Raw genomic sequence first — 27,642 nt, forward strand, 5'->3', positions numbered from 1 at the left:
CTTTTTTAAATAGCATGTATAATTATACATTTTCAAATCATACTTTTTATAATTTTTTGTATTTTCAGACCTAAATCTGAGTGTGTTACTGTTCACAGTACAAAAGAAAAAAAAATGGGCCTGGACAGTATAAAAGAAATTTCTGCTGTGTGGCAGTATTTTTGTAAAGATTAGGCAAAAAGTCAGTATTTTTGTAAGTTTCTCAATCCATAAGCCAAAGCCCATATAAGGGTCGGCTATGGACTTCCTTGGGGACCAATAAATTGTATTTTTATTTTCTATTTATTTTATTTAATTAATTAGAAGGAAAAATAAATTACTTTCCTATTTTTGAGTCTACCCTTTTGTTATAAATACAAGTTTTATGAGTGCTTATTTTACACATCAATTGAATAGAATACTATATAGTTGTCACTGTCATCTCTTCTCTCTCCTTTAGAATTTCGAATTATGTATTGAGAGAATAGCCCATACTATTCTTCTTGGTACCTTGATCTTTATGTAAGACTATGCAGAAAAAGTTCTTGTCCATGTTCAATTGAAGATTCAGGTTCAATAATTGACAATTCAACTTAAAAAAGGAATAAGGATTAGATCATTGAACAGAAAAAGTCATATTTCGTTGTGCAAGAACCACTATATGTATGCAAAAAATCATATTTAATTCTAAGCTTCTGTATAGCATGTTATAGAAAATAATTATTTATGTTGAATAATTATTACATGAAAAATAATATGATCCTGTATAAGTATTCCAAACAGAAATAAGAAAATATCACAACATACGTGGTGTGTAGCACCTATATCGATTATCAATTTAGAGTTTGAAATGATCAAGGGCTTACCTGAGAAATGAGATACCAGAGGAGTCTCATTTGAAGAAGTTGATCGTTCATCAGTCAGGAGCTTTGTGGGATAACAATGCCATAAGTCTCTAACACTACACTGAAGAAAGACTTGAAACTAGGTCTTGATCCCCCTTCATAGTATTTCCAACATTATTTCTATTGCCATTCGAGTTAGCTGCAAAATTTGCTGCATATGGTTTCATATTGTACGATCTCAGAGGGTTAACATTTTTGTTGAGAATTTTCCTATGAAATTTGTGCCCTAGAAGATATCCATGTAATTTGTAACATTTAGACATAGATTGACCAATAATACCATGCTAATTACACACCATTTTTGAACAAAATGGCTAGACACTCCCAGCAAATTGGCCAGAATTAGACCCTGATGTAGATTTATCATTCTCAGTAAGAACATTGGGGATCTTTGACAAACACCTCTGCCTTTCTTCTTGAATGATAGATGCATATGCCTTGTTGATGTTGGGGAGTGGATCTTGCATTAGAATCTATGATTTGGCTTCATTGCAAGATTCATTTAGGCCAACCAAGAATTCAAGAACGCGATCCTCATCCTAATATTCTTAAATTGTCTTCATGGCACAACAACTACAAATTAGTTCTGCCCTATACTCTTGAATGAGATTCCACATGGATTTGAGATGAGTAAAATATATTGTAACACTATTGGATCCTTGAGAAAGATATTTTTTTGTTCTTATAGCTTCAAAAACTCGAGGAGCATTTTTCTAATTAAATCGCTCTTCAAGATTTGTCCAAATCGTTGTGACATTCTCCATATATGTGATGCTTTTAGCTATTTCATTTGATACATGTAAAATCCAGGGTATCACCATATTGTTGCCTTAATTACATAACTCAAAATCATCATCATCTTCACCAAGAGGTAGAAGTTTGCCATTAAAAAATTTGAACTTGTTCCTTGCAATCAATGCCACTGTCATGGTTAGATGCCATGAGCTACAGTTCTCACAGCATAAGAATCTTTGGAACCAAACTAGCTCTACGATAATCACCATTAGAAAGAAAATACAGATTCCGACCATCGTCGAAAAAGGATCGAACATTTAGACCTAGGACAAAAAATTGATTTGAGGTCTCAGAAGTGCTTTGAGTATGAACATCTTCACCTTGAGCCATGAGTGATGAGATCGAGAATCAAGAATGGAGTTTACACAGATATTGACTCTGATACCATTTTAGCTAAAAAATGCAAAAGATAAAAAGAGAAAAGGCGATCTCTGTGTATTAAATATGAATAAAAATACAGAATAACAACATTATATAACTACATGCACTACACAAACTGGTAACTAACTAACATCTTGCCTAACTTTCCTTACCAACTTTAAACACCTCAACAACTAATTTGACTAATCTTGATAAAATTATTTTTCATTACATTGCGGATTTGATTAGATTGTATCGTGCAAATTGATTGGATGAGTATTTTATGAATACCCATATTTTAAAATGCAACTAAAAAATAAAAATTAATGGGTAAATGGCGGTAAAATCCCCAAAACTTTCATGTTGGTTTCACTTAACCCTCAAAACTCAAATTTGAGCAGTAAAACCCCCAATACTCGGATACTGTTAGCAATTTAACAATTCCGTCCAAATTTAGCTGTTAACTGCAATGGTGGATTGTCCACGTGGCACCATATTATTGGCCCACATAAATAAATTATTTAAAAAAATTAAAAAAATAAAATAAAATTAATTTAAAATTAAAAAAATTATTTTAAATTATAAATAAAAAATAATTTTTTTTTCCTTTCTTTCTTTTTCTTTTTCTTTCTTTTTTTCTTTTCTTTCTTCCAAATACCCTCTTCTCTTTCTCTCTCTCGATCCCCCTCTCTCTCTCTCAGCCATCACTCTATTTCTCTCTTGTTGTTTCAATCTCTTTTGCACTCTTTCTCCCTCGTTCTTTCTCTCTCTCATGAGCTCTCCGCCCAACTCCAGCCGAGCATTTACAGGCGAGCTTAGGTATCAATCTTGTTGGAGTCGGAGTCGGAGTTGCTCGTTTCCGATCCAGCCACCTTCGGACCCCATGGAGGTAAACAATTTTAGATCTGGTTTGTGGTTTTTTTTTTGTTTTTTTGTTTTATATTTTAAAGGTTCTGATTCAGATATGAAAAAAAAGGTAATGATGGTAATGGGTTTCTGTGATTTCAGGGGTGGTGATTTCGATGGTGGTTTTTTTTGGATCTGATATTCTTGTTTTTGAATTTAATTTGGATTTTTGTTAGATTTTGTGAGATTTAGATGTGATATCGTGATAAATGTGGTGTGTATATTGTTTGTTTGTGCTATAAGATATGGGATTGTGTTTGAGTCGTGGTGGAGGTGGCACTAACAGTGATGGTGGTTGCGGTGGTGGTGACGGTGGGTGGTGGTGATATGTTTTGGAAAAGAATGAAAAAGAAGAAAAGTCAGAAAAAAAAAAAGAAACAAAACGAATTTTTTTAATATTTAATGATTTTTTTAAAAAAAAATTTAATTAAATTTTTTTGTCTTTCAAAAAAAAATTATTTTTTTAATTTTTTTAAATAATTTATTTATGTGGGCCTATAATATTGTGCCACGTGTACATTATGTCCACGTGAATAATCCACCATGACAGTTAACAGCTAAATTTGGACGGGAGTGTTAATTTTCTAACAGAACCCGAGTATTGGGAGTTTTATCGCCCAAATTTGAGTTTTAGGGATTAAGTGAAACCAAAATAAAAATTTTAAGGATTTTAACGCCGTTTACCCAAAATTAATTATTTTTCATTACATTTCATTACCCCAACCAAAATTAATTTAAGTGTGCAAAATCAAAGTTGGCGGATATTAATCCTAATCCGTATCTATTCTATATAAAGTGTGCCTATATAACTGAAATTCTTGGTTTTTGAGAAATTTATGGGTTACTTTTAATTTTTATTTAATAAAATAATAAAATATTATTTATATATAATAAAATAATAATAAAACAAATCTCATTAATATTTGAACTGATATTTGGGTGACTTTTAATTTTTATTTAATAAAATATTATTTATATATAATAAAATAATAATAAAACAAATTCTATTAATATTTGAACTGATATTTAATGCTAAATATTCGAGAATCACAACACATTTAAAAAAAAAAACAACCCGAGATTTGATACTCTGAGACTCTCAATTGAAAAAAAAAAAAGTAATATGCTCATCAAATTTGTATTTATTTTTAAACATGGTGAAAAATGAATTATCTTTCATATTATTCAACAGAGTAAAACAAGTTTTATATTGGTTTACTATTCAACAACTTTGTCAAGAATTCTTGTAAGTTGTAACCACAAAATTGCCAAGTCAAACCAACACTTTCATTGCAATATTCACAGACTAACTACAAAATTATTTCATAGCATTTACAGAACCGCACACCCCCAATCATCTTTAATATGGACGTATCAGAAGCCAGATCATTAACCTAAATTGGTTAGTTCTATTATATTTTGGAACAAATCGTCTATAATATAAAAAACCCATCATACTTGTATCTTGAAACATTCTTCAGGAACCAAGATTTTAAAACACAATTGTTACCTCCTTAAGGTCAACCCACTCCCAAGTCTCATTTGCTGTATTTATATCATAGACCAAAACATGCCTGCCCTGTAAATAATAAGAAAATCAAACGTGGTTTAAATCTCAAGGCAATAGAGCCTTTTCCGTTAAATCTCAAAGATACATAAATATACAAGATAAAAAAGCCAATCTAAGAAGTGGGTGCCACGTTAAAGCTAAGGAAACATTAAGCAACTGTTAGGCTTGTTTTACAATTTATGGTGTTTTAAAAGAACATATCGAAACGGAAACACATACAAAAACCTCCACATCATTTAATTTTTTTTAAGGTAGTGTTCAACTAGGAGATCTAACGAGTTTCGCCCCTTCTCTAATGGCTTCTAAGAGTTCAAATTCCAGTATTGTATAAATCTTCAATTTGTTCTATTTCTTATATTAAATGAAATTTTGCTACTTTTTTTTTTAATTTACAACTTTATTGTTTATATATTATTAGGGACATTCATAGAAATTAGGGTTTCTTTGAAATATACAATTAATGAGCATTACTTTTTGATCATAGTGTGTTTTCCATGGCTGAAAACCTCAATAATCTCTATCATTTGATATCAAATAAAATAAAATTATCATGATGTATACATTATGGTTATTTAATGAGTAATTAGTGTGTTGAAATTGTCAAGCTGATATTTAGAATTGTTTCTTTGTCAAAATTAATATTAAGTATATTTATATGTTTATAAGTTTATCTATTTTCTCTTAGATCAATTATGCTCATATAGCAATAGAATCATACTCATATAGACATGTTATTTTCATTTTGTAATTTAGATCTTCTTAGTCATTATTTAGTTCACTTAAACCTTTTCCGATTATGCTAACTGAAGTTTTGTTTCTTTTAGGTACTTCATTACAAAGATCTGTATTACATGTATTGTTTGTTTTTGACTATGAGGAGGTGGATTTCTTTATTGGGAAACATATAGCGTAATAAATTATTGTTCATATATTTAATAATTCTTTTTTATTAATGAGATTCATATATATAAATGTGTATATTGAATTCTTTATTCAAATAATTATTTTTTATTTTTACGTGATTATTTATTGTTCTTTATTTAAATAATCTCACCTAATAACTAATAATGTTTTTCCTTTAATTTTTTATTGTATTACTTTCAAATAACATAGAAAAAAACTAACATAAAATTTAGTATACGTGCCTCGCACGTAGTTTTTGCTAGTATATATATAATTATAATGATTAAATCGATGGAATCCTTAGATTTCATTCTAACCATTATATATACCACTACCTTTGGAAGCCATAGATTCATGCTATACAATTGTTATATTGTATAGCACATTGTTTAACATAAACAAGTTTTAAAAAAATACATCTCAAGCAACAATTTTTTTTTTCCTTAAATGTGTAATAGGGAGAAAAGTGGAAGTTTGGGTCCACACCCACTTGTAATTACTTTTGAAGAAAATTAGGTAATGATCATCAAACTTCTTAGGATATTAACACACACACACGAATATATAAATATTTATATATATATATATATATATATATATGTACAAAGTTGCACTTGTGAGCCAGATTCAATGTACTTCTTGTTGTTGTATTGTTTTGGTGTATTCCATGATTCCTTTAGCAAACTTATTTTTATTATTTCATACCAAAATAAATTAGGTAAAAATTTACAAAATTATAATTAATGTACGAGTAATTGAGGGCGAAAATTTTTATGGTTTAATTTTTATATACTTAATCTTTTTATTTATTTATTTATGTTTTGACGAAACTTCTATAAATTTACTTTTTTTATATATAAATTTGAAGCGTCAATTAATATCACTATTAAATATTAACTGGATGACTACTGTCTACATATGTGTATACGTGAAATTAAAACGTTAAAGTCAATACAATAATAATTCAATTGAAATTTAACGATGACATCCAGCTAGCATCTCAAATTTATAAAGAAAAATAAATATAAGAGGATTTTGTCACTAAAAAATAAATAAATGAGTTAAATGTAAAAAGTACAAGTATAAAAAAGTTCGTCACAAATAACCCTTAATAAGTAGAACTTCTATTTAAGAATACTTTATTCAAGAATAACCTCTAATTTGTTATAAAAAATCAAGTCCCAATTTGTGCCAGTTATATATAAATAAAAATAACTTCTAAATTGTAATTAGTTATACATTTTCTAAGTCCAGTATTAACAAAGTATAAGAATAATTACATCTTAATAAAATATATGTATATGTATTTTGTAAATTTATTTATGTAAACTTAATAATTTTATTTTAAATTATAATACATGTAAAATATTATATTTACTCTAAAATATTTCTATTATGATATAGTATTAATGATTATTTATTGTTATTATTGTTAATTTTATTATATATATATTTTTGTTTTTTAATTTTTTTTTCAGTGTAACTCTATTTAGTTATAATTTTTTAATTAAAATATAATTTACTTGGTCCTATATATATTCTTGAATAGAGGTTCTACTTTATATTTGAGGTTTTTTAGGTATTATTTCAGTGTCTTAGTGTTGTAGAATAATATTAATTGAGATTATTAAGTAATGTGCGGTATAAGTAATATTTAGCTATATTTTATTTGTCAAATCCAATCATTGATATTTGGTACTTATATTTGATAGTGATCTTATTAATTTAAAGTTGTATAACTGTCACAATAGATAACAACATTTGTTGTTATATGTCTTCAACTTTCCTTAACTTAATTATGTATGCTTTGAACCCAATAATAGTATTGTGCACAAAATTTAACGTCTTGAAAACGACTAAATATTATAACTTGATTTAATGTCTTTAAAAGAATATATATTTATGTATAAATATATGAAGAATCTATATTTAATTAAGTATATGATCACATTATTAATTTAGTTATATAATATAGAGTTTTATAAAAATATTGAATTTTGGATAAAAATTTATAATTTTACTGTTACACGGAATTTTTTATAAAAATATTTTTTTTTATATAAAACAAACATAAAAAAAAAATAACAGTGAAATAACTAAAAAACAACTATAGAATAACAGTGAAAACTTAACACAATACATAATATAAAACTTACACAATATTTTAAAAAAAAATTCGTCCCACAATGAAAAAATAAAAAAGTTAAAAATTTCAAAATATAATGTAAAAATCTATATATATAAATAAGGAAGTAGGGCCTTGCAAACAAATATTCTAGTTTGGCTCTTGACTTCTCAGTCCCTCCAAAGGCTAACTCCTAATTCTACTAGCTTTGCATATTTGCATGATAAATAAATTAATTTAAATATATATTGTTATAAAATAATATATAATACAAAAATATAATTAGAATAATAAAAAATTAAATTAATAAAATAAAATGAAATATAATCAAATATATATAGTAGTAATTAATACATTGATTTGGACATCTATAATAATATTTTATAATACTTTCTCTTAGATGTTCATAAAAATTGTCTCATTTAAAAATTTGCTAAAAAAAACTCGATCAAAAGAAAAAGAGTGCAGTATAAATTAACTCCCTATTATATAGGCATTTGTGGAGATCTTCTAAACAACAATCTTATATGTCACTACAAAAAATCTTACTTTTAGTCACAACAAAACTTGTGACTAAAGATAAAAAATTTGTGGCTAATTATAAATTATTATCATTATGTTGTGACTAAAAGGTTCGAGGCTAAAAGTATTAGTCACCAAAATTACAATTTATTGTGACTAAATGTGTTTTTAGTTACAATATTTATTGTTACTAAAACTAAATTAGTGACAACTTGTATCTAAATACTAGGTTTTAGTCACAAGTAACTTTTGTTGTGACTAAGTTACATTTAGTCACAAAAAATTTATGTTGTGACTAAAAAATTGTCACTACAAGTAGCAGTTTTTTTGTAGTGTGTCGTCTTCTTAAATATTGATGTTGGTAATAACGTTGTGAATAAGTATGCATGATTGACATTTGATTGAATATGTTGGACACCAATAGAGCCATTTTCTTGAAGATCATGTAGTAAGAAAAACTTGATGAAAATGCCTTTAGTTCTATCTCCTTTATTATAGTGTTAGTTGATCAATACATTTCACGTTGTCTTCATAGAGAACTGCTAATGTTGATACTGTTTTTATAGTGTAATCTATTTGTTTCCCAAATATGTTATGTCAATGATCTCACTCCTACATATTTTCTAATTGCTTCATAAAGTACAAGTATGCTAGCATGATTTAAATTTGCCTCGTTAAAACCTTGTTAGGAAAACTCAATGGGACAAAACCTAAATAAGCTAAGGGAAAAAAGAGTGCAATATATATTCATAATTATTTGAAAGTTGCGTCGTTAAAAACCTTGTTAGGAAAATCCAGAGGATAAAACCTGAAGTAAGGAAAAAAGAGTGCAACCTGAATATATCTCTCTCTCATGCACATGTGATTCATAATTATTTTGGTGATAATATATCTTATAAGATTATTGTTATCACTTTTAAAATATCACAGTATATTATCTATGACAATATATTTACTATAACTCTTCTAGAGTATGTGTGGACTTCTAAATTATAGATGGAAGGTTCTTGGAACATCAATATTTATCCAACTTATTGAATCATTCATGCGTGTGTACATATAATGTTGTTCATACCAAAGTTTGAAATTTTATGTAATATGAACATAACACATTAATGATAACATAAATTTTTATTTGTGATAATGATGGTACTTCAAGACCATATATTTTGTTCAATTCTTATTGTATGATCTTGATTTCCATATCAAATGATCATATATCTATATTTCTTGATGCATATGAAGTACTTTAGGACTTCTTTACTAATACTTATGAACACACTATATACATTAAATATTTTTTAATGTACAAAAAGAAATAAAAGTTTTCTCTCCAATCATTCATAATATAATCAAAAAACTCTTCAAGAGTCTATCATAACGTGTTATTTATGAATTTATATTGCATAAACAATCATATATATTTTTTAAATAATAATTTACTTACATGTCTTTATTTCATACAAACATCTTTGTCATATAGTGCACACGACCTTGATTTATATCACTTAAGACACATATTAAATTCTTCTAGGATTTTTAGATAAGACATATTTGAAATTTTTAATATATTAGGAGCTTCAACTACATAACTTCTTATTGTAACATTTAAGTGATGCTTATTGTTATCCGTCTTTTTAAGCATACGACATGTGGTTTATTATGGAAGAGATTACATCTTTATCCTACTAATTAAAATCTCCCATTAAAAACCTATAGCAAAAAAGCCTCACAGATGCGGGAACAAGTCAAGGTTGAGAGGATACACAAAAGTCCACTCTACCTTATCCTAGTTTTTCGGACGCGGAAGGTATAATGTCTCTCCTAGACCTAGAGTGGTCCAAACATGGACAGTTGTCCAGCTGATACCTGGATGGGTACTCAAAGGGCCTATTGCAAATATCAACCACCTAAGAGTGTCGCAGATGTCTACCATTGGAGCAATCCAGATCGCCTAGTGACGATTATATATGTGTTTTCTGACACGGGATCAAATCTTGTCCCATGTGTCTAGGCATGGTAGTACGCGCACCTCATCCACCTTCTTCTAAGATGGTTATCTAGACATCTACTTTTAAAGGTGAAAGCTTTGGGTGCCACAGGCCCTCCAGTTTTAAAGGTTAAGCCTTTGGGCAACACGTGTCCACAACATACAATGGTTCCCAATTGTCAAGTTGCAACAGGCACGAGCATAATTGATTTCAAGGGACCTAATAGTCAGCTTTCTTTTGCATGTAATTTATCCCATAAGTGGTCTTTTAGCAAAAATCCTAGGTGGGTCATGGGCATGTCTATACGCACGCTTAGCTTGTAAATACCATTCTATTTCCATACGAAGGGGATGACCACCAAAATAGCCAAAGCTTTGCCAATATTTCTCTAAGTCTTCTTCTTCAAGAGAGAAACTAAGAGTACAAAATTAAGGTTTCTTGCAAAATACTATAAACTCATCAAATAAGCCCTTAAAGGCTAATAGACTAACTCGTAGACTGAGGTTAATTAACACCTGAACCATGTAAAAATCTCCATCTTATGTATTTTTTCATTTAATTATTTCTTTAGCTCCTATATATTTAGTTTTTGAAAACTTCGATAAATATTTTAGTGCTTTTCATTGAGAGCTGAAGGAAGACCTAAAACCCATAATTTTGCTGCAATCATGGTGTTTACAAGAAAAATTATTATTAAAGAATAACCCTCCTACTGGAACCAATGTTGTTATGGAGGATGTAAACCCTTTGTCTCTAAGCCTCACCCAGCCGAGTAATGCGGGAAAAAGGGATACATTTAACCCAAACAATCGAGAGACCCACCTTGACAAACAACATGATGGTGTTCATGAATATCAATATGTTAAAGACGAGGAGGATGATGACGATGGAGAATAAGTTAAAGATGAGTACAATAAAGATAACTACCACTATGAGCGGGACCCCAAAGTGATTCAAGTATCCAAGGAGTTGTTCGAGACTCAGTAAAAACTAGCCCATCAAGAAAAGTTTTCTCGGAAAACGGAAAGAATGATGGCTTACCTTTGAAGTAAGTTAAAATACCTAGACAAGGGAGATTCAAATAAAGAACCCTCATTGGAATGTGTCATAGGAAACATTAAAGAAAACCCTATTAATATTAGAACCTCTACTCCTGCTACGGACAAGGGGAAGGCAAAAGTAGGTGACCCCCAGAAACTTGCAGCTCCCGTACCTCCTCAGAAAAGTATGAATCCAGCCAACAGGCCTTCTCAAGCATAGAAGACCACCGACGCCTTTGGGCTTGGGCATTCTTTTGCCCCGAAAGGCCTTATTGCGCCAAAAAAGGCTGGTACGAAAGTACTACAACCCAAGGGATGGAAAAACTGCCCTAGTGATTTTGTTAACCAGGACGGTGGGACCAGGGGACAATATTTTGATGATAGTTGGTTCACAGCAGATCTCAGAAGGTATTTGGACGCCAAGTATGAAAAAGAAAAAAATGAGAAGGCGAGGCCACATTGTAATGACCTCAGGAATCACCTAAACAACAGGGTCTGTGAGAGAGACCTCCCAGAGAGTGACACCAAAAGATTAGAAGAGAAAATTGTTTCTTCAAACAGATTGGTCTGGAAATAAAGCAGGGCCCTCATCAAATCTGAGGATGAGGACCCAGTGCCATGCATCAGAAGGATTACAGAAGCTCTGCTCCCAGAGAACCTTAAGATTCCCCAGATCAAGCTGTATGATGGGTGCACAAATCCAAAGACTCATCTAGTCAAATATAATAAGATGATGAGATGCCAAGTGTTTGTGCTTCTCCATGACTCTTACCAAGTATGATGAAGATTGGTTGAAGAGATTGGCTCGAAGATCAATCCACTCATAGAAGGATTTGCAATCTGCCTTCTGAAAATAGTTTATAGCTCCCCGCGATTATGACATGGAGATGGGATCCATCACCAACATCAAAAAATAGGTGGGAGAAAGCCTAAAGAGTTTCATTCAGCGAATGATGGAGGTGGCAGCTAAGATTAAGGTGACTAATGACAGGAAACTTTTGGCCCTCCAATCTGGACTTATAGTTGGCTCTCCTTATGGGGACAGATGCAAAGAAGAAGAGTCGTGTAATGTAAAACCTGCACTTAAAAACTACTTGTTTTAGACTTTAACCATATATAAACATATACATATATGTATATATAATTTTACAAGCCGGGATCCCGAGTTAAAAAAATTTTTGGAAAATAGTATATTTAACATATATATTTTTTTACAGGTCACATAGTGACAGCAAAAGTTAACGCAAAATACAATAAGACGGAACCCTCCAAGTTGCACTGTCGTGATATGTACAATCAATGTCGAGCCCTCAACTCACTGTTCCTCCGCTTTAGCCTTTACTTTACCTATACAAGGTTACAAACTGATGAGTCGACAGACTCAGTAAGATATGCATAAAATATATATACAATGCAATACCGACTTGTACTTAGGCCCTCCTGAGCCTATGTACAAGGCTCACCAAATGGTCAAGAACGTTCTTAACGAAAGTATGACCTTTGTACCACATGCACTAAAGTACCACCTCTGTACTAGTGTTGGTAGGGCCAAATTGTACTTCCCGGTGCTACTGAGTGTTGTACCACATGCACTCCGTACCCACTTGTACCCGTGTTGGTAACACCGTAACATACCCTTAAACATCATACATTGTACTAACACGCTCAGTAAGACAACTATTCTAATGTTAGTAGTGTGAACAATATAAACATGCATTCATAGAGATACATGTACATACTTTATGCTAATCTTACCTTGTTTCCAAATTTAGGTGTGCCGGTCAACCTGAGTGGAACAGCAGCTCGACGCTTTTCAGGCCCCTAAATTACAATATTCATAATTCTAATGAGAGACACGCTAAAATACTTTCTGGGGACTTAAAATCAAAATCGAAAATTTCTCTATCGATGGATAACATGGCAATACCCTAAATATCGCAAAGTTGGAAAAAACTAGGGTTCCTAAAAGAGCCCCAATCGGCAGACGAGTTCCCCAACCGGAAGATTGGTTCTGTGGGGTTTCTTGGGGACCATCTAGAATTCTAGTTCCTACAGGTCCCACTAAACCGGTAGACCACAATGAAGAGGAGTTGTCATTGGCGGGTATGTTGTAAAAATCCTTGCTTCCATACCAGATGTATTAACTTTGTCTTTTGTAGAAGAAGAAAATATACTGCTAGGAACAACCGTGCTCATGACTCGATGAGAATTAGGGTCAACAATCTCTTTATTAAAGGAAGCATTGTTGAGTATGGGTGGAAAAAGTCAATTGAGATCTAGCCACTTGAAACATATAAGATGTAATTGTAGAAGTAGCAACATTATCACTGGTCAAAGTACTTGGAAAATTAAACTAATTTTGTAACACCCTAACTAGCATAGGCGTGTTAGCGTGATTTTAAACGTACTGTGCTGCTCATTGCTAACCAACGAGGCTATTAAAAATCGTGAATAATTAAAATTTAGTTATTTAATTAGAAACTTAAAGTATTACATATATAAAATTTTGGGATCCCGTTTACAAGATACTTTTTAAAAGTTTTCTATACATATAAATAAAAGTTTGTCGCCCAGCGACTTTACAGCAAAAGCCTCGTTGTCCCAAAGTTCGTACGCTCCAGGCCTAACTGCCCCGACATGTACAATCTTCACCTGCTCGTACTCACGGCTCCTTGGCTTTAGCCTTGCCCTTACCTACACATACAGATGGCACTGTGAGTCGACAGACTCAGTAAGAAAAGCATGACATAAACATACAAATAACCCGGGTTATAACCTGACGCCCATACACCCGATCATAACCCTAATCCCCGTGTCCCACACGGCACTGAGTCTAGAACGTTCATAAGACAATACTATCGACCATAATGTCAGCCTATACTCAATATGCTAGTCATACTCTAGCCATAATGATGTGACGGAATCGATCAGTATTTTAGCCAACATACATTTATCAGTAATCAGCACAACTCTATGTATACTATTACTACTATCAATGTAATCTAGCAGGCATAAACAACATGTACACTAAATATGTAATAATATATGCATGATATTATACTAATCTTACCTCAATTCTAAATTCAGGTGTGCTGGTCAACCTGAATGGAACAACTGCTCGGCGAATTATAGGCTCCTAAATCACATCGATAACAACACGCATAAGCGACTCGCTAAATCACAACTGGGACTTAGGTTTTAAACCAAAAACCTATCTACTGCAACTTAATATGGCAATACCCTAAACTAGCAGGGAATCAACCAACTAGAAACCTGAAACTGACGCGAAACGACGAGCTAAAAATTCGAGTTTTCCCTGCTAAAAAATTCGGGTAACCGATTTTACAAGCATTGTAAAACCGGTTAGCCGGTTTTACCTAGAAAACCCACAAAGCTCCAAACCCTAACCAAAACGTTTCCAAACCCAACCAAACTTTCCATACCTGCATATTATACCCCAATAAACATATTCCAAGTGATAGAACAATAATCTAAGCTCAGAATCGATTTTCACCATTAAAGCACCAAGTTTGAGTTCTAAAACTCAAAACTTGATTAAACTTACTAACAGCCCTTAATTCATGCTCAAAACAACATTTCTAAACATATATTAACCTCTGAAAACTATAACAAACCCTAATGGTATCTACAGCAACAAAAATCACAAAATCATGCATGAACTATTCTCCTACACTTCAAGAAACTAAAGGAGAAGTTACAAGAAGCTTACCTAGAACTTGGAACCACCAAATTCTTGCTCAAACTAGCTTGAATTTCAAAAAGAACACCAAACCCTAGCTTGCTCTAGGGATTTCGAGAGAGAGAAGGAGAGAGGGTTGGAAGAGAGTCTTTCTTAGTTTTTTTTTTTATTTATTTTTTATTTATTTTTTTTTATTTTGAGATAAATGAAATAAAATTTAGCTTTACTAAAATCAATTTCAGCTAAAATAACTAATAAAAAATCAGATCATTAATAATAAATTTAATTCACTAAAGACAAAAAGACTAATGGGGCAAAATGACCATTTTGCCCCTCCCACACTAAAAGTCATAAAATGGCACCAAGGGGTATTTTGGGAAATTATAAAATCCCGACTATTCCCGACATTCCCAATGTCTAAACTATTGTCCCTCTATACTAAAAATACTAAGATGTGATTCTAATAGCCATACGCCGTGTTTCAATGTTCCCGGACACAAAATATGTAAAATTATAAAATTTCTATATGTGACATAAAAATGCATTCTGAATTCAAATAAATCATCATAAATAATTAATTCAATACTAATAAATGACTTTCATAATTAAAGCCTAATTATCTGTTAATTTCTAAATTAAGACTAGGCGGTCTTTACAAATTTGCATTGTGATTACGATGTTCCTGGTTTGAAGATTCCCCAACAAGAAGAGTAGGTGGTTGAGGCTGTAATTGTGTCTGCAATTTAGGCAATGTAGCAGTTAATGATTTAAGTGCTAGTCTTGTAAGTAAAGGCCAAGCATTGCCTTTAAAGAAGTTTGTTCTGTAACGATCGCAGGATGGTGTTGGAAGTTTTGAACCCTTCAATGCAGGGTCGTAAGCCAATTCTGGTTCAACACCTTTGTCCAATTTTTCCAAAAAAATAGGGCATTTCTGATAGAGGTGGCCGTTTATTCCACATTCCATACAATAATCGGGGAGACGTTCATATCAGAATTCAACCCAAAATTTATCATTGACTTTGAGCAGAGTAATCATTCTTCCTCGCAGAAGAGGCTTCGTAATGTCAATTCGAACTCTAAACTGTAGAAAAGGATCCCATCCTTCATTCAAAGAATCTTCATAAACAGCCACCAATTCACCAAGGATAGATGCCAAAGATCTTGCTAAAGTTTTAGATTTACTCAAAAAAGGCAATTGATATGCTTGTACCCAGAATGGAGAGTAAATCATAGTTTCAAGAGTAACATTTTGCAACAAAGTTGGTTGTACGAGAACAATATGGTGATTTTGAAAATCCCGTGGCTCCTTGTCTAAAGCCCTAAATTGATCACCTTCACAACCAAAGTAAAGGAGGAACAAACCAGAATGATGTTCTTTGATATTCACCTTGAAACGACCATCCCAATGCTCGGCCATTTGTCTTTGAAATGTACTTAGCCACACTTTCTTATTAGTAAGAATACGAGCCACTGGAATGAATTCATAAGACTCTTCAAACTCAGAACCATCATCAGCAATGACAAGAACTGTACTTTTATTTTCAGTTAGGGAGATAGCAGATTTCATTTTATTAACAAAAGGATCCATTGGTACACTCAAGGAAGAAAAGATACAAAAATTTAAAGATTAACTGTTGTAGAACTGCTATAGAACAACGTAGATTAAACCATAAAAGGAAGAAACTGAATGTGAAATGCACAAAACCGAATGGTAACTGACAACAACGGCCACAGAGCATGAACATGGGCAGACACTCTTTAAGCAAGAAATTATTCTTATATTATTATTCACTTCATAGTATGCAAATAAAAATACTCTTTCTTTTTCTCTTCTTTTTCATTTTAATTAAAACTATAAGAACAAATAATTAATTATACATATATAATGGCATACATTATTATATATGATCACTGTTCCACTATTTGATACATCTCAAAGACAATGTACGAAAATCAAATGATACTAGTTTTGGGACTTGTTTGGTACGTAGAATTAGACTGAATTAGACACGCTAATTTGTTCAGTCTAGTGTTTAGGCATAATGAAAGTCTGAATAACTTAACTAATCTCATGTGTCTGAAATTATTTATCCTACCAGTATGGGGGGATAAATAATCCCATATAGGTGAGATTTTTTTTATCATTATTTTAAATTTTAATTTTGGTAATATATTCTAAACTTATTATAAATTTATTCATATATTTTTTATAAAAAACTTACTCATGAAAATTAATAAAAATATGTAATTTTAGATTATCATACATAAATTTTTAAAATTCAAAATAATATTCATTAAATAATAGCTACTTATATTGATTTTAAGAGAAACCTAATAAAATTATATATTTTTTTTTAATTATTAAAAAAATTCTATCATAATTATTTTAAAAAAATAATATTTGTATTAAATTAGTAATTAAATTATTATATAGCATAAATAATTTTATATTATTCAAATATTTTCATTATACTATTGTAATTATTTATTAAATATAAATATGATAAATTATTTTATTATATATATATGATATACATTTGATTGTATATGATACATTATTTTATTTTATTTTATAATTTAATTATTTTTATTATTATTTTTTATTTTTTTAGGAAATTATTTATTTTATTTATTATTATATGTTTTTATTTTAATTTTAAGTTTTTTTTAGTAAATAAATAAATAAATAAAATAGTCCAGTCTATTCTTAAACTAAACATAGAATTATTTTCAACATAATCTAATCTTGTCCAATCTAATCTAATTCAATCAAATTATTTTCAGTCCAATCCTGAGTTCAAACAGGCCCTTGAGGTATTTTTTAACAAAAATTTGTTATTTTTTTTTTTGAACAAGAGAAATAATTTTATTCAAAAAAAACCAAAACAAGATACAAGAACAACTGAGGCAAAACCAGCCCCAACCAGACAAGCCGAGCAACAAAAAGAACGGCACAACAAACCAACTACCAGTTTGATATTACATCAATAAAATAACTATTCTTTCTACTGCTATTGAAGGGGCCCAAACATAAAATTCTAGACTTCATCATTTTCTACACATCCTGGCTAATCCTGCGTGGGGAAGAACAAAACAAGTTAAAAAGACAGTTATTTCTATTTTGCCAAATGAGATAAAATGTGGCAGCATCCACTGCATTAATCATTCTGTTCTGGATGTCATGCCGAGCCAAGAAACACCTGTCACAAAGATCAGAGATGGAAGTTGGCCAAGTAACTTGACCAAGCCAAGACCAAATATGATTAATCACATGTTTAGCAAACAAGCAATCAAACAAAACATGATCATGCGATTCTTCCTTCAGCTCACAAACGGGACACCTGATGTCATGAATTGGCATGATTCTAACTAGCTTGTCTCGAGTTAGAAGCAGCGAGTTGAGAAGTTGCCAATAGACAAACCTGTGTTTTGGAATCACAAGTCTGTCCCAAACCCATCCTGCAAAATCAACTCTATTCTCTGTCAGCTGTTGGTTATAGAATCTTGTAGCACTGAATTTCCCACTCTTGACTGCAAGGGTCAGCTGATAATCACTTGTTTTGCCACCCTTAGATTCAGTAACTTTTTAAAATACCAGCTCATATCAAATTTAGAGGGATAATCTCAGCTAGATTGACCTTTCAGGTAGATTGTTCACTCATTTCACCTAGCTCAAAGGAACTTGGCCATCAAGGCCTTGTTCCAAAAATTTGTTATTGTACATATGAAATGGAATTATTAGTATTTCGACCTAGGTTGCTAGAAAGCCTCCAAATTTAACTCAATTATTTTCTTAGTACCATTCTACCTAATATATCATCACACATTTTATAGAAAATATCGAAAGAAATTAATTATGTATCTATGTCAAAAACTCAAAAAATGTGGAGAAAAACTAATTTCTCCATATATACCTACAACACCTAATCCGCCCATTGTTTTTTATTTTATTCAAACTTAAATTTAAAAGTTATTTATTGAGCTCCTTAAAAAAAAATTATATATTGAGCTATAATCTTTAAAAATGAAATAGTTTTTTTTTTTTTTTTTAACACGAGATGCATGCGGCTCAGACTCGGGGCTTTTTCGCAGGTGACACTACTTTTCTTTTTCACGTGCACTTCCTTATTTTTGATTGAATTTGTTCAATATGTAGTTTTTTTTTTTTTTTTGAGAAATAAAAATAAAAGGAGAAATTGATTTCTTCAAAAAGTAATAAATGGAAAAATCCGAAAAAAAAATAAAAAAAGAAATTAGGGGATTTATATTACCGCCACCGACGAGTGCCAGTTGTACAAGAAAGTGACTGGAGCAAGAAATCAGGCCGTCCCTTCATTAGCGGGGCCCATATTGACACGTGGCCACGTATTTTTGACTCATCCGCAGGTGTCTTACCCCTGCTTACCACACCTACGCTCTTTACACGTGTCCTTTCCACCTCAATTTTTCTTTATTGAGATAAACAATTTTTTTCTTATCTACATATATAGTTTTTTTTTTTTTTTTTTTTTAACAAATCTACGTATATAGCTTTGAATTTTCGTGTTCACTTTCATTTATCAATAATGAAAATATATTGCATAAATATTCTTTTAGGGGCTTTTGGTAGGAGATGTTTAAAATATTATGATTGTAAAGTAATGTGTAAATTGTATTTAATTGGTTGTATAAATATGTAATTATATTCTTATTTGGTTGAGTATAAAATTCTTATATATTATTATAAAAAATAAAAATAAAAATAATTTTTTTATTATATCTATTTAATATTAATTATATATAAAAATTATAGAATAATTATTCATTAAAGAAATATTATTAATTAGTAAATATTAAATTTTGTTGTATTTTTTATTAATTAAAATAAATATTTTTATATATTTTATCACTATGTTATTTATGTACACCATCCACATAAAATTTATGTATAATAAATACGTATATATGTTATTGTTAACTCGATTAAAAAAAATCGATCTCACAAACAAAATATATATCATAATATTTTCTTTTTAATAAATGATAATACTATTGGTATTTAAATTTATTTACTAATTCAAAAATAATATTCAAATTAATATAATGAAAGGTAATAATTCAATTCCACTCTTTTTTTAAGATATTAATATTACCATCCTCAAAGATAGTTATATTACTAAAGGAATAACATTTCAAGACTAAACCCTCAAAATAAAAAAAAAATAATGTTTTATATTTCTATTCCCTTGCTAGTATTAACCTATTCCAAACACCCAATTATTATTTAATAATGCTTGTTATTTATATATATATATGTATTATTTTTTATATGAAATTAGTTTCAAAAGTTTAAAAAAATCAATAAAAATTAAAAGATTGTAGTACATATCAAAATGTCAAATTTATAATAGAAAAAGGTAAACTTGATGTTAAAAATTGTTTACAGAATTGGGGAGGAATTGGTACTTTTATTTTGAAAAATTATTATAATAAGGAAAGTTTTATTTACACGAAATAAAATTATAAATACATCAATAATTTTTATTTTATATAAAATATATATTTAATTTATATTAATTTTTTAAAAAATTTTCTTTTTTATATTCATAAAAATATACTTATAAAATAAAAATAAAATATTTTTTAAATATTAAGACAAAAAATTAAATAAAATTTTATATGAAATTTTATTTAAAAATTTGAAAAAATATACATGATTTTTTCTAAAAAAATTTAAATGTGAAAATAAAATTAAAATTACTATAAATATTAGAAGAAAATATTGTAAATTTTTATTTTAGGAAAAATATTAAAAGAAATTTTTAGAGAAATGTAAAATGACACTTAAGAGCATCTTGAACCATGTGGCTAAGTGGGCATTTTCCCATCAGAGGTTTGGCGCCGTCCCTATTTCCTCTTTGCCCAACTCTTTATTTTGTAATGACCGCGAGGTCTAACTCCTTTTGATCAATATATGCACGCTTTTCTTCAAAAAAAAAAAAAAAAAAACCATGGTTGTCCGTCTTGTTAAAAAAAGAAATAAAGAATGAGGGTTGTCCATAAAGTGATTTTTGCCATAGGTACATTTTGGTCCACATTTCAAACTAATTTTAAAAATATTGTCCAAAATGAACAATGACTATGTGACATTTATTAATTAAAGTTACTTTTTTCAAAGTGCTATGTGCGATTTGGAGTTGTCCACTAGAGTAAATTTTGTAGAAAAATGTGTTAAATTTTATATATATGAGAGAAAATAAAAAAATATATATATTTTAAGATAATGTTTGTATTTTGATAACTATAGGTGTTGCTCTGAGATATTCTTATAATGGTGTTGTAAGTTAAAATAACGTTATTAAAGTAATTTAATATTAAGTCTTATTTATTTTATTTTAATAAAAATTATATAAAAAAAAAATACTAACTAATACTACATAATAATAGTAGGCAACTTGATGAAATTACTATTGTTTTTTTTATATTTGAGAGTACTTAAAGTTTCAAGAGGTCTAATAAAATTCCCCAAATGATAAATAAAGTTTTTTTTTTTTTTTTTTGAAGAAAATGATAAATAAAGTTGAATAAAGTGGTTGAAGTGTTTTTTTGGGGACTAAAAAAACCCGGAAAGGAAGGAGTTTCCTTGTGAAAGACGTCTCTGTAAGAAGAAGAAAGTCTATAAATAGCTCAAGCATTTCGGTTTTAGATCCTTCCTCTTCTCCTCCTCCTCTCTTTCTTCTTATTATTATTATTATAAAATATAAAATATAAAAACTCCATCATTTTCTGGTGTTTCAGTTTGGGTAGTTATATTTTCTTCATTCATTTCCCAATAACTCAAACTCGATCCCGCCGCTTTCTTCATTTCTACGTTTTGTTTATCAGGTAATTATTATTACCAAAATCTTTTCCTTATTATTTCAAACTTCCTATACCAAAAGCTTCTTACCTTTTTATTTTTTTCTTTTTCTCTCATATATATATTGGAAGATTTATAGCTTTTGTATAATTTATATATATATACATAAATATATAAAACGTCGCAAACGTGGAGGTTGTCATGTTTGTCTGGTTTATACTATATATATATATATCTGATGGGATTGTTTTTCTGGTTAAAAATTTAGTCTTTCATTAATTATTTATTAAGCTATGATTATATGTATATTGATTGATTGAAGCTAGAATCAAATATAATTTTCTTCATTGTTTGTTGATTGGGTAAAGTTTACATTTTTCTTTCTTTGCAGCTACTCATAATATTACCTCTTATATATATATATATATAAAGTTCAACCACCTATGTAGAGGGTACTCTACTAATTTGTCCTTTTGATATGAGTTTGTAGTACTCTCACTTCTTTCATTGTATATATTTGTTTTCTTTTCTTCATTAAAAAAAATGTTTTGGGGCATGTTTGTTTAATTCGGTGGTGGTTGTAATGTCTTGTCACCACACAGAAAATATATATATTATCAATTGACCTTTTTCTTTTTAAGTTTTTGAAATAATGCAATTTTGATGTCGAGAACTCATGTTCAGATCTACACGAATCAGTGTACATATATATAATATATATATGTATTTTTCTTGGCCCACAATATGAGTTGCATTGCATTAGTTTTATTTTTTTACTTCTGTTTTTCTATGTTCTATATCTATGTAAATATATATAGTCCACATATATATTATATTTATATTTTAAGTGCAAATCTACCAGAGAAGAGGAAATCGAAACTATATTATTGTTATTATTATTATATCTTTGTGTAAGTGTAATCGTGGGTGATGTAAAGTATACGTGGATGAAATGAGAAATAGCACAAACATATGTATATTATTTATAATAATGTATATATATTTATATATATGTTGTTGTGCTTGTTTGGACTTATTGGAATTAATGTCGTATGGGCTTGTAAACAATTTCTACTTTCATTCTCTTAAATATTATGAAGCCATTTTCTAGAAAAACCATTTTTGGCAACATATTTTGAAACTTCTATAGATCTTTCATTACTAACTATTATTCTTATAGGTGCTGTTTTACTCAGTCCCCAAAAGCTTATTATATCATCGTCGTCACCACCATGGGTTACTTGCTATAAATGCATTGTAGTTCTTGGGATGAGAAGGTACATATACATATATACATATATATTTTTTTATTATTGATTGGTTGGTTGGGTTTATTATTGAGTGTGTTTTTTTTGTTGTTGTTGTGAATATAGTTTTTAATGGCCGATTGCTCACCTAGCAGCAGTGACAAGAAAACATTGAAGAGGTGGTTTTTCATAGACAAAAGAGTTGGGTGATCGATCAAAACTCATTCTATTAATATTACTGGATCCAGATCAAATAGTTATTAAATTAACAAACATTTATACACAAAATATGGAGTTGAAATCAAGTCATTCTTCTCCTGTGCTAACTGACCCGGCACCATCTTCTGTGAACAACAAGTCAAGATTAGGCCTCGGCCATTCAAGCTTGTATCATCATCACCATCACCATCACCATCATCACCAGCAGCAAGGAGCCTCTTTCTCTCCTCCCAAATGTATTTTGATTCCGAGGAAGAAGCCTTCGGCTATGCTCGACGATGTTCGCTCCAATGGCTGGCTTGATGCCATGAAATCCTCTTCACCTCCAAGGAAGAAGTTCATGAAGGATTTCTCATCATCACTTGATCATCATCATCATGATGACTCTGACTCATCATGGATGGTAATTATCTGATTTCTCTCTATGTCTTATCGATGTGGGATTTTTTTGTGTTTTTTTTTTTTAGTTTGTAGAAAAAAATAGTACCAATTTTGAACTAGTTAAATTTCTTGTCTAGATGATTGTTTGACTTTGAACACTTATTTGTGTTGAATCAAAACTCAGTCTAGATGCTTATTTGACTTATAAATCTTAAGGAAAATCTTTGTTCTAGATTGTTTAAGGTATATATGATAATATTGTACGCAACCATAATAATAATAATAAGGTTGTTTTGTGTGTTTGCAGCTAACGTATCCATCTGCACTAAGTTGTTTTAGTCAAATTATGAAGAAAGCAAAGAACAAGAGAATAGCTATTTTTCTTGACTATGATGGGACTCTCTCTCCCATAGTAGATGACCCTGACCGTGCCCTTATGTCTGATTCGGTATGAAATATTTGCATATATACCTAATATATTACATAACTACAGAGTTTGCTCTCACTATATTTTGTAGCTTAACTTTTTTGAAGTCTCTTAAAATTTACCCTGTAGTTTTGTAAGAAAAAAAGGTAAAATTAGACATTAGAAACTTTATTTTTACAATAATATTTATAAATATATATGACCAAAAATATGTGGAATTTGAGTCTCAGCTAACAGGTCTATTTAACTTTTAAATTTGACGAAATTATAACGTTTATTGGACTTTATATGCAAAAACATGTTTTTTTTTTTTTGGAAATTTTCATTTAAAGTGTAAGTTTGCAAGAATAAGACATTTTTTCAAAAAATGAAAAAATTATTTTATGAGAAATTAAAAAAAAAAAAAAAGTTAAAAAAATATGAAAAAAAAAAACAGCAACCTGATTACCCTCTTATAGTAATTGGTTACCTGGTTATTCTTACCCGATTTTCTAATATTTTTTAATTTTCTTTTTTACTTTTTCCACAAAATAACTTTTCTGAAAAATAAAATTATATTTTTGCACAAAAAATGTAATTTTTTTTTTTCTTTTATTGAAAAAATTCAATAAAAATTTAAAAATATGAGAAAACTAAATAAGAGTAATTAGGTACGTACTCTTGGAGTAACCAAAAGGGTAACCAGTTACTTATCGTATTTTCCCATATTTTTAAATTTCCCCATACCTTAAAACTCATAAAATTAAAAATTGTCTGTTAAATTTAACAAATATTTGTACTTAATACTAATGAATAAACAAAATTTTGTGTCTTAGATGCGCTCTGCTGTGAAAAATGTGGCAAAGTATTTTCCAACGGCAATCATAAGTGGAAGAAGCCGTGATAAGGTATGTATATAAATGGATTTTTTATTTTTTATATCGAAATTGTTGTTAATAAGATTTCAATTAATTTACTAATGCAAATTTCATTATTGTGTTCAGGTTTTTGATTTAATAGGACTAACAGAGCTCTATTATGCCGGTAGCCATGGAATGGACATTATGGGCCCTAACTGTGTCAAATCTATTGATAATAAACAGGTAATTCATTGATTAATTAACCATTAACCCTTTCACCTTTTACAGCTCTTTTAATATGATACATTAATTGATGAACTAAACATTTTGTTTATAATAATAGGATAAGGAGGTAAAGCTCTTCCAGCCTGCTAAAGAGTTTTTATCTATGATCGATGAGGTAATTGAAAATTTTATTTATTTATTAGAGGATTATGAATTGAATAGAATTTTCTTTCTATTAATTAAAAATTCATAATAGAGTTTTCTAATTTTTTTTTTATCAAAATTAAATTCAGGTTTTTAGAACCCTTGTCGAGAATACCAAGGCAATTGAAGGTGCAAAAGTTGAAAATCACAAGTTTTGTACTTCTGTACATTATCGCAATGTAGAAGAAACGGTACTAATTGATCATATAATATATAATTATCTTAATTTGGTTTAACAAAACAAATAAACAAGCCTTAAATATTAAATACTAATTATATTGAGTTCAATTTTGGTATTTGTTATCAGAATTGGCCTTTGATTGCACAATGTGTCCATGATATACTAAAGGACTACCCTCGTTTAAGATTGACTCATGGGCGAAAGGTTATATTCTATTACAACTTTCTTTATCTTTTTCTTTTAAGAAAAATAAATTCATTTTTTTAATTACTGTTTTCATTTATTACAGGTTTTAGAGATTCGCCCTGTGATTGACTGGAACAAAGGAAAAGCAGTTGAATTTTTGCTTGAATCTCTTGGTAAATATACACATTCTTGCATATACATGTAGGACCTTTTTTATTTTTACATTTTAAAATAATTTCTTTTGTATTTTTACAGGAACACTCATTGCAACTAGTGTTACAATTAATTTAGAAACTTAAACTATAAATATGATAAAAAAAAAAATTAAAAAAAATAATATATAAAATAATTCCGCTATATACTACGTGTTTTAATATATTTATTTTTTTTTTATATAAATATCTTTTTATGGTTTTGACTTTAAAATCAATTGGTGCAGACATAAACAATAGAGATGATGTGCTACCAATCTATATAGGTGATGATAGGACTGATGAAGATGCATTTAAGGTACTAATATATTTTTTTTTTGAAATGAAGATATTACTAATAATTAATCTTAGAAGTTTTTTAAATTGACCTTTTTCTTTTGGCAACATTTCTTGCTATTAACTTTTTTTTTTCTTTTCATTCCAGTTTTTAAGGGAGGAAAACAGAGGTTATGGAATTCTGGTGTCCCCAGTACCCAAAGAAACCAAAGCATTCTACTCTCTCAAAGACCCATCTGAGGTTTGGAAGCAATAATAATACTCTTATTTTTATGATTTTATTTTTGTATAATTTTGGCCTTATTGTATTAATGAACCCTCTTATTAAATTATTATGTGTAGGTCATGGAATTCCTCAAGTCCCTTGTGAGATGGAAAGAGAAGGAAGAGGCCTAAAGTGTGATTGATTGTTCTGAGAATATTTATATGTATAGGCAATTTGCTTAGCTTTGAATTGTTCTTCTTTGAATAGTAATATTAATAATAAGCAAGCTGCTGATCATTATTATCTGCCAAGTGTCTTCATTTTTTCAGCTGTTAGATCTAAATTAATGATGATGGATTTTACCATTGTAATTATAGTTTTTTTTTTCTTTAAAAAAAATAAAATAAAACAAAATTCTACTTGCATGTATCCTAGTTAATTGTGCTCCTCCTATTGTAATTATCTAGCTAGTTATCTTTTTTATTTTCATTCTTAAGGATAACAACATTTGGATTTTCGGGAGCTCTAAATTAATAAGAGCTTTTTTTTTTAAGAAAAGTGTGCTTAGAATTAATAAAATGCAGTTAGACCTCACGGTCATTACATAAAAAGTTTACAGATATGGTAGAAAACGGGATACAACCAAACTTCTGGTGGATAAACGTCCACTTTGCTACATTATGGGCAACAAAGTTATAAGTCCTACTAACTTTAGAAAAAATACAACTAATAAACGAAGGAGAAGACCTATTACAAAAAGAGACATAGTTTTCAATTGCCCAATGAGAATCTTGATAACTACCCTCAAGTCATTCTCCACAATAACAAACTTGAATCCGAGTTCCATAGCCACCGTCACAGCCAAACAGCAGGTCGCCGCTTCCTCACATAAAGCATTAAAAAAATTCAACCGAGACGTTTGAACCTAAATCACCCTACCAAGATGATTCCTTGCCACAACTGCAGAATACATGCTTTCAAGGCCTACTTTAACACCGCAATTCAGCTTGATCCAGTCTTAAGGAGGAGGAATCCTGACCTCCGTCAAGCACACAGCAGGACAAGGGAACAAAGAAGCACGTAAATCTGCAAAGGAAGTACAAATAGAGTCAATACACTTCTTCACATTTACAGTTGAGTTATTGTGTACCTTGTCATTGCACGTCCGCCCTACAACAATCGATGCATAAAGAAAAACGTCCTCAACAAGGATACCCCTATGTTTTAGGTCCTAGATGAATTTAACCCAGTCCCACATGCGAATACTGTTGGATATATTTTACCAGGATCTAGATTTACTAACAAGTATGCTTCATTAACATCCTAATATGAATTCTAAAACAATGAAATAAACACATATAAAGTTTAGTAAACCTTACATTGGGTGCAGCGGAATATAATGACTC

General features: G+C 29.8%; 2 protein-coding genes across 2 annotated transcripts; one reads left to right on the forward strand and one right to left on the reverse strand.

Annotated features, from left to right (window-relative positions):
- Positions 1-17,851: 17,851 nt before the first annotated feature.
- On the reverse strand, positions 17,852-18,732 carry LOC133038454 (uncharacterized). Its single transcript, XM_061116616.1, has 2 exons — positions 18,711-18,732; positions 17,852-18,378 (listed from the first exon to the last, which is right to left on the reverse strand). Exons 1-2 carry the CDS (start codon positions 18,730-18,732, stop codon positions 17,852-17,854), a joined length of 549 nt encoding a protein of 182 aa, XP_060972599.1.
- A 2,650-nt stretch (positions 18,733-21,382) lies between these two features.
- Positions 21,383-26,541, forward strand: LOC115717098 (probable trehalose-phosphate phosphatase F). The gene is made up of 13 exons (XM_030646042.2): positions 21,383-21,660; positions 22,815-22,911; positions 23,008-23,503; positions 23,789-23,929; positions 24,724-24,795; positions 24,892-24,990; positions 25,091-25,147; positions 25,266-25,367; positions 25,484-25,561; positions 25,647-25,716; positions 25,983-26,053; positions 26,180-26,272; positions 26,374-26,541. The coding sequence occupies exons 3-13, from the start codon at positions 23,171-23,173 to the stop codon at positions 26,425-26,427; spliced, it is 1,170 nt and encodes a 389-aa protein (XP_030501902.2). The 5' UTR covers positions 21,383-21,660; positions 22,815-22,911; positions 23,008-23,170; the 3' UTR covers positions 26,428-26,541.
- Positions 26,542-27,642: the final 1,101 nt, after the last annotated feature.

This window comes from Cannabis sativa, chromosome 5 (assembly GCF_029168945.1).
Source record: "Cannabis sativa cultivar Pink pepper isolate KNU-18-1 chromosome 5, ASM2916894v1, whole genome shotgun sequence".
NCBI classification, from domain to species: Eukaryota; Viridiplantae; Streptophyta; class Magnoliopsida; order Rosales; family Cannabaceae; genus Cannabis; species Cannabis sativa.

Bases quoted from the DNA above. Each gene is read 5' to 3' on its own strand.
- LOC115717098 (XM_030646042.2), top strand. From the start codon at position 23,171: ATGGAGTTGAAATCAAGTCATTCTTCTCCTGTGCTAACTGACCCGGCA. The intron at 24,796-24,891 runs GTATGTATATAA...TATTGTGTTCAG, and splicing joins GTGGAAGAAGCCGTGATAAG to GTTTTTGATTTAATAGGACT. The intron at 25,368-25,483 runs GTACTAATTGAT...ATTTGTTATCAG, and splicing joins ATCGCAATGTAGAAGAAACG to AATTGGCCTTTGATTGCACA.
- LOC133038454 (XM_061116616.1), bottom strand. From the start codon at position 18,732: ATGGGCGGATTAGGTGTTGTAG. The intron at 18,379-18,710 runs GTATATATGGAG...TATTTTAAAAAG, and splicing joins GGGCGGATTAGGTGTTGTAG to TTACTGAATCTAAGGGTGGC.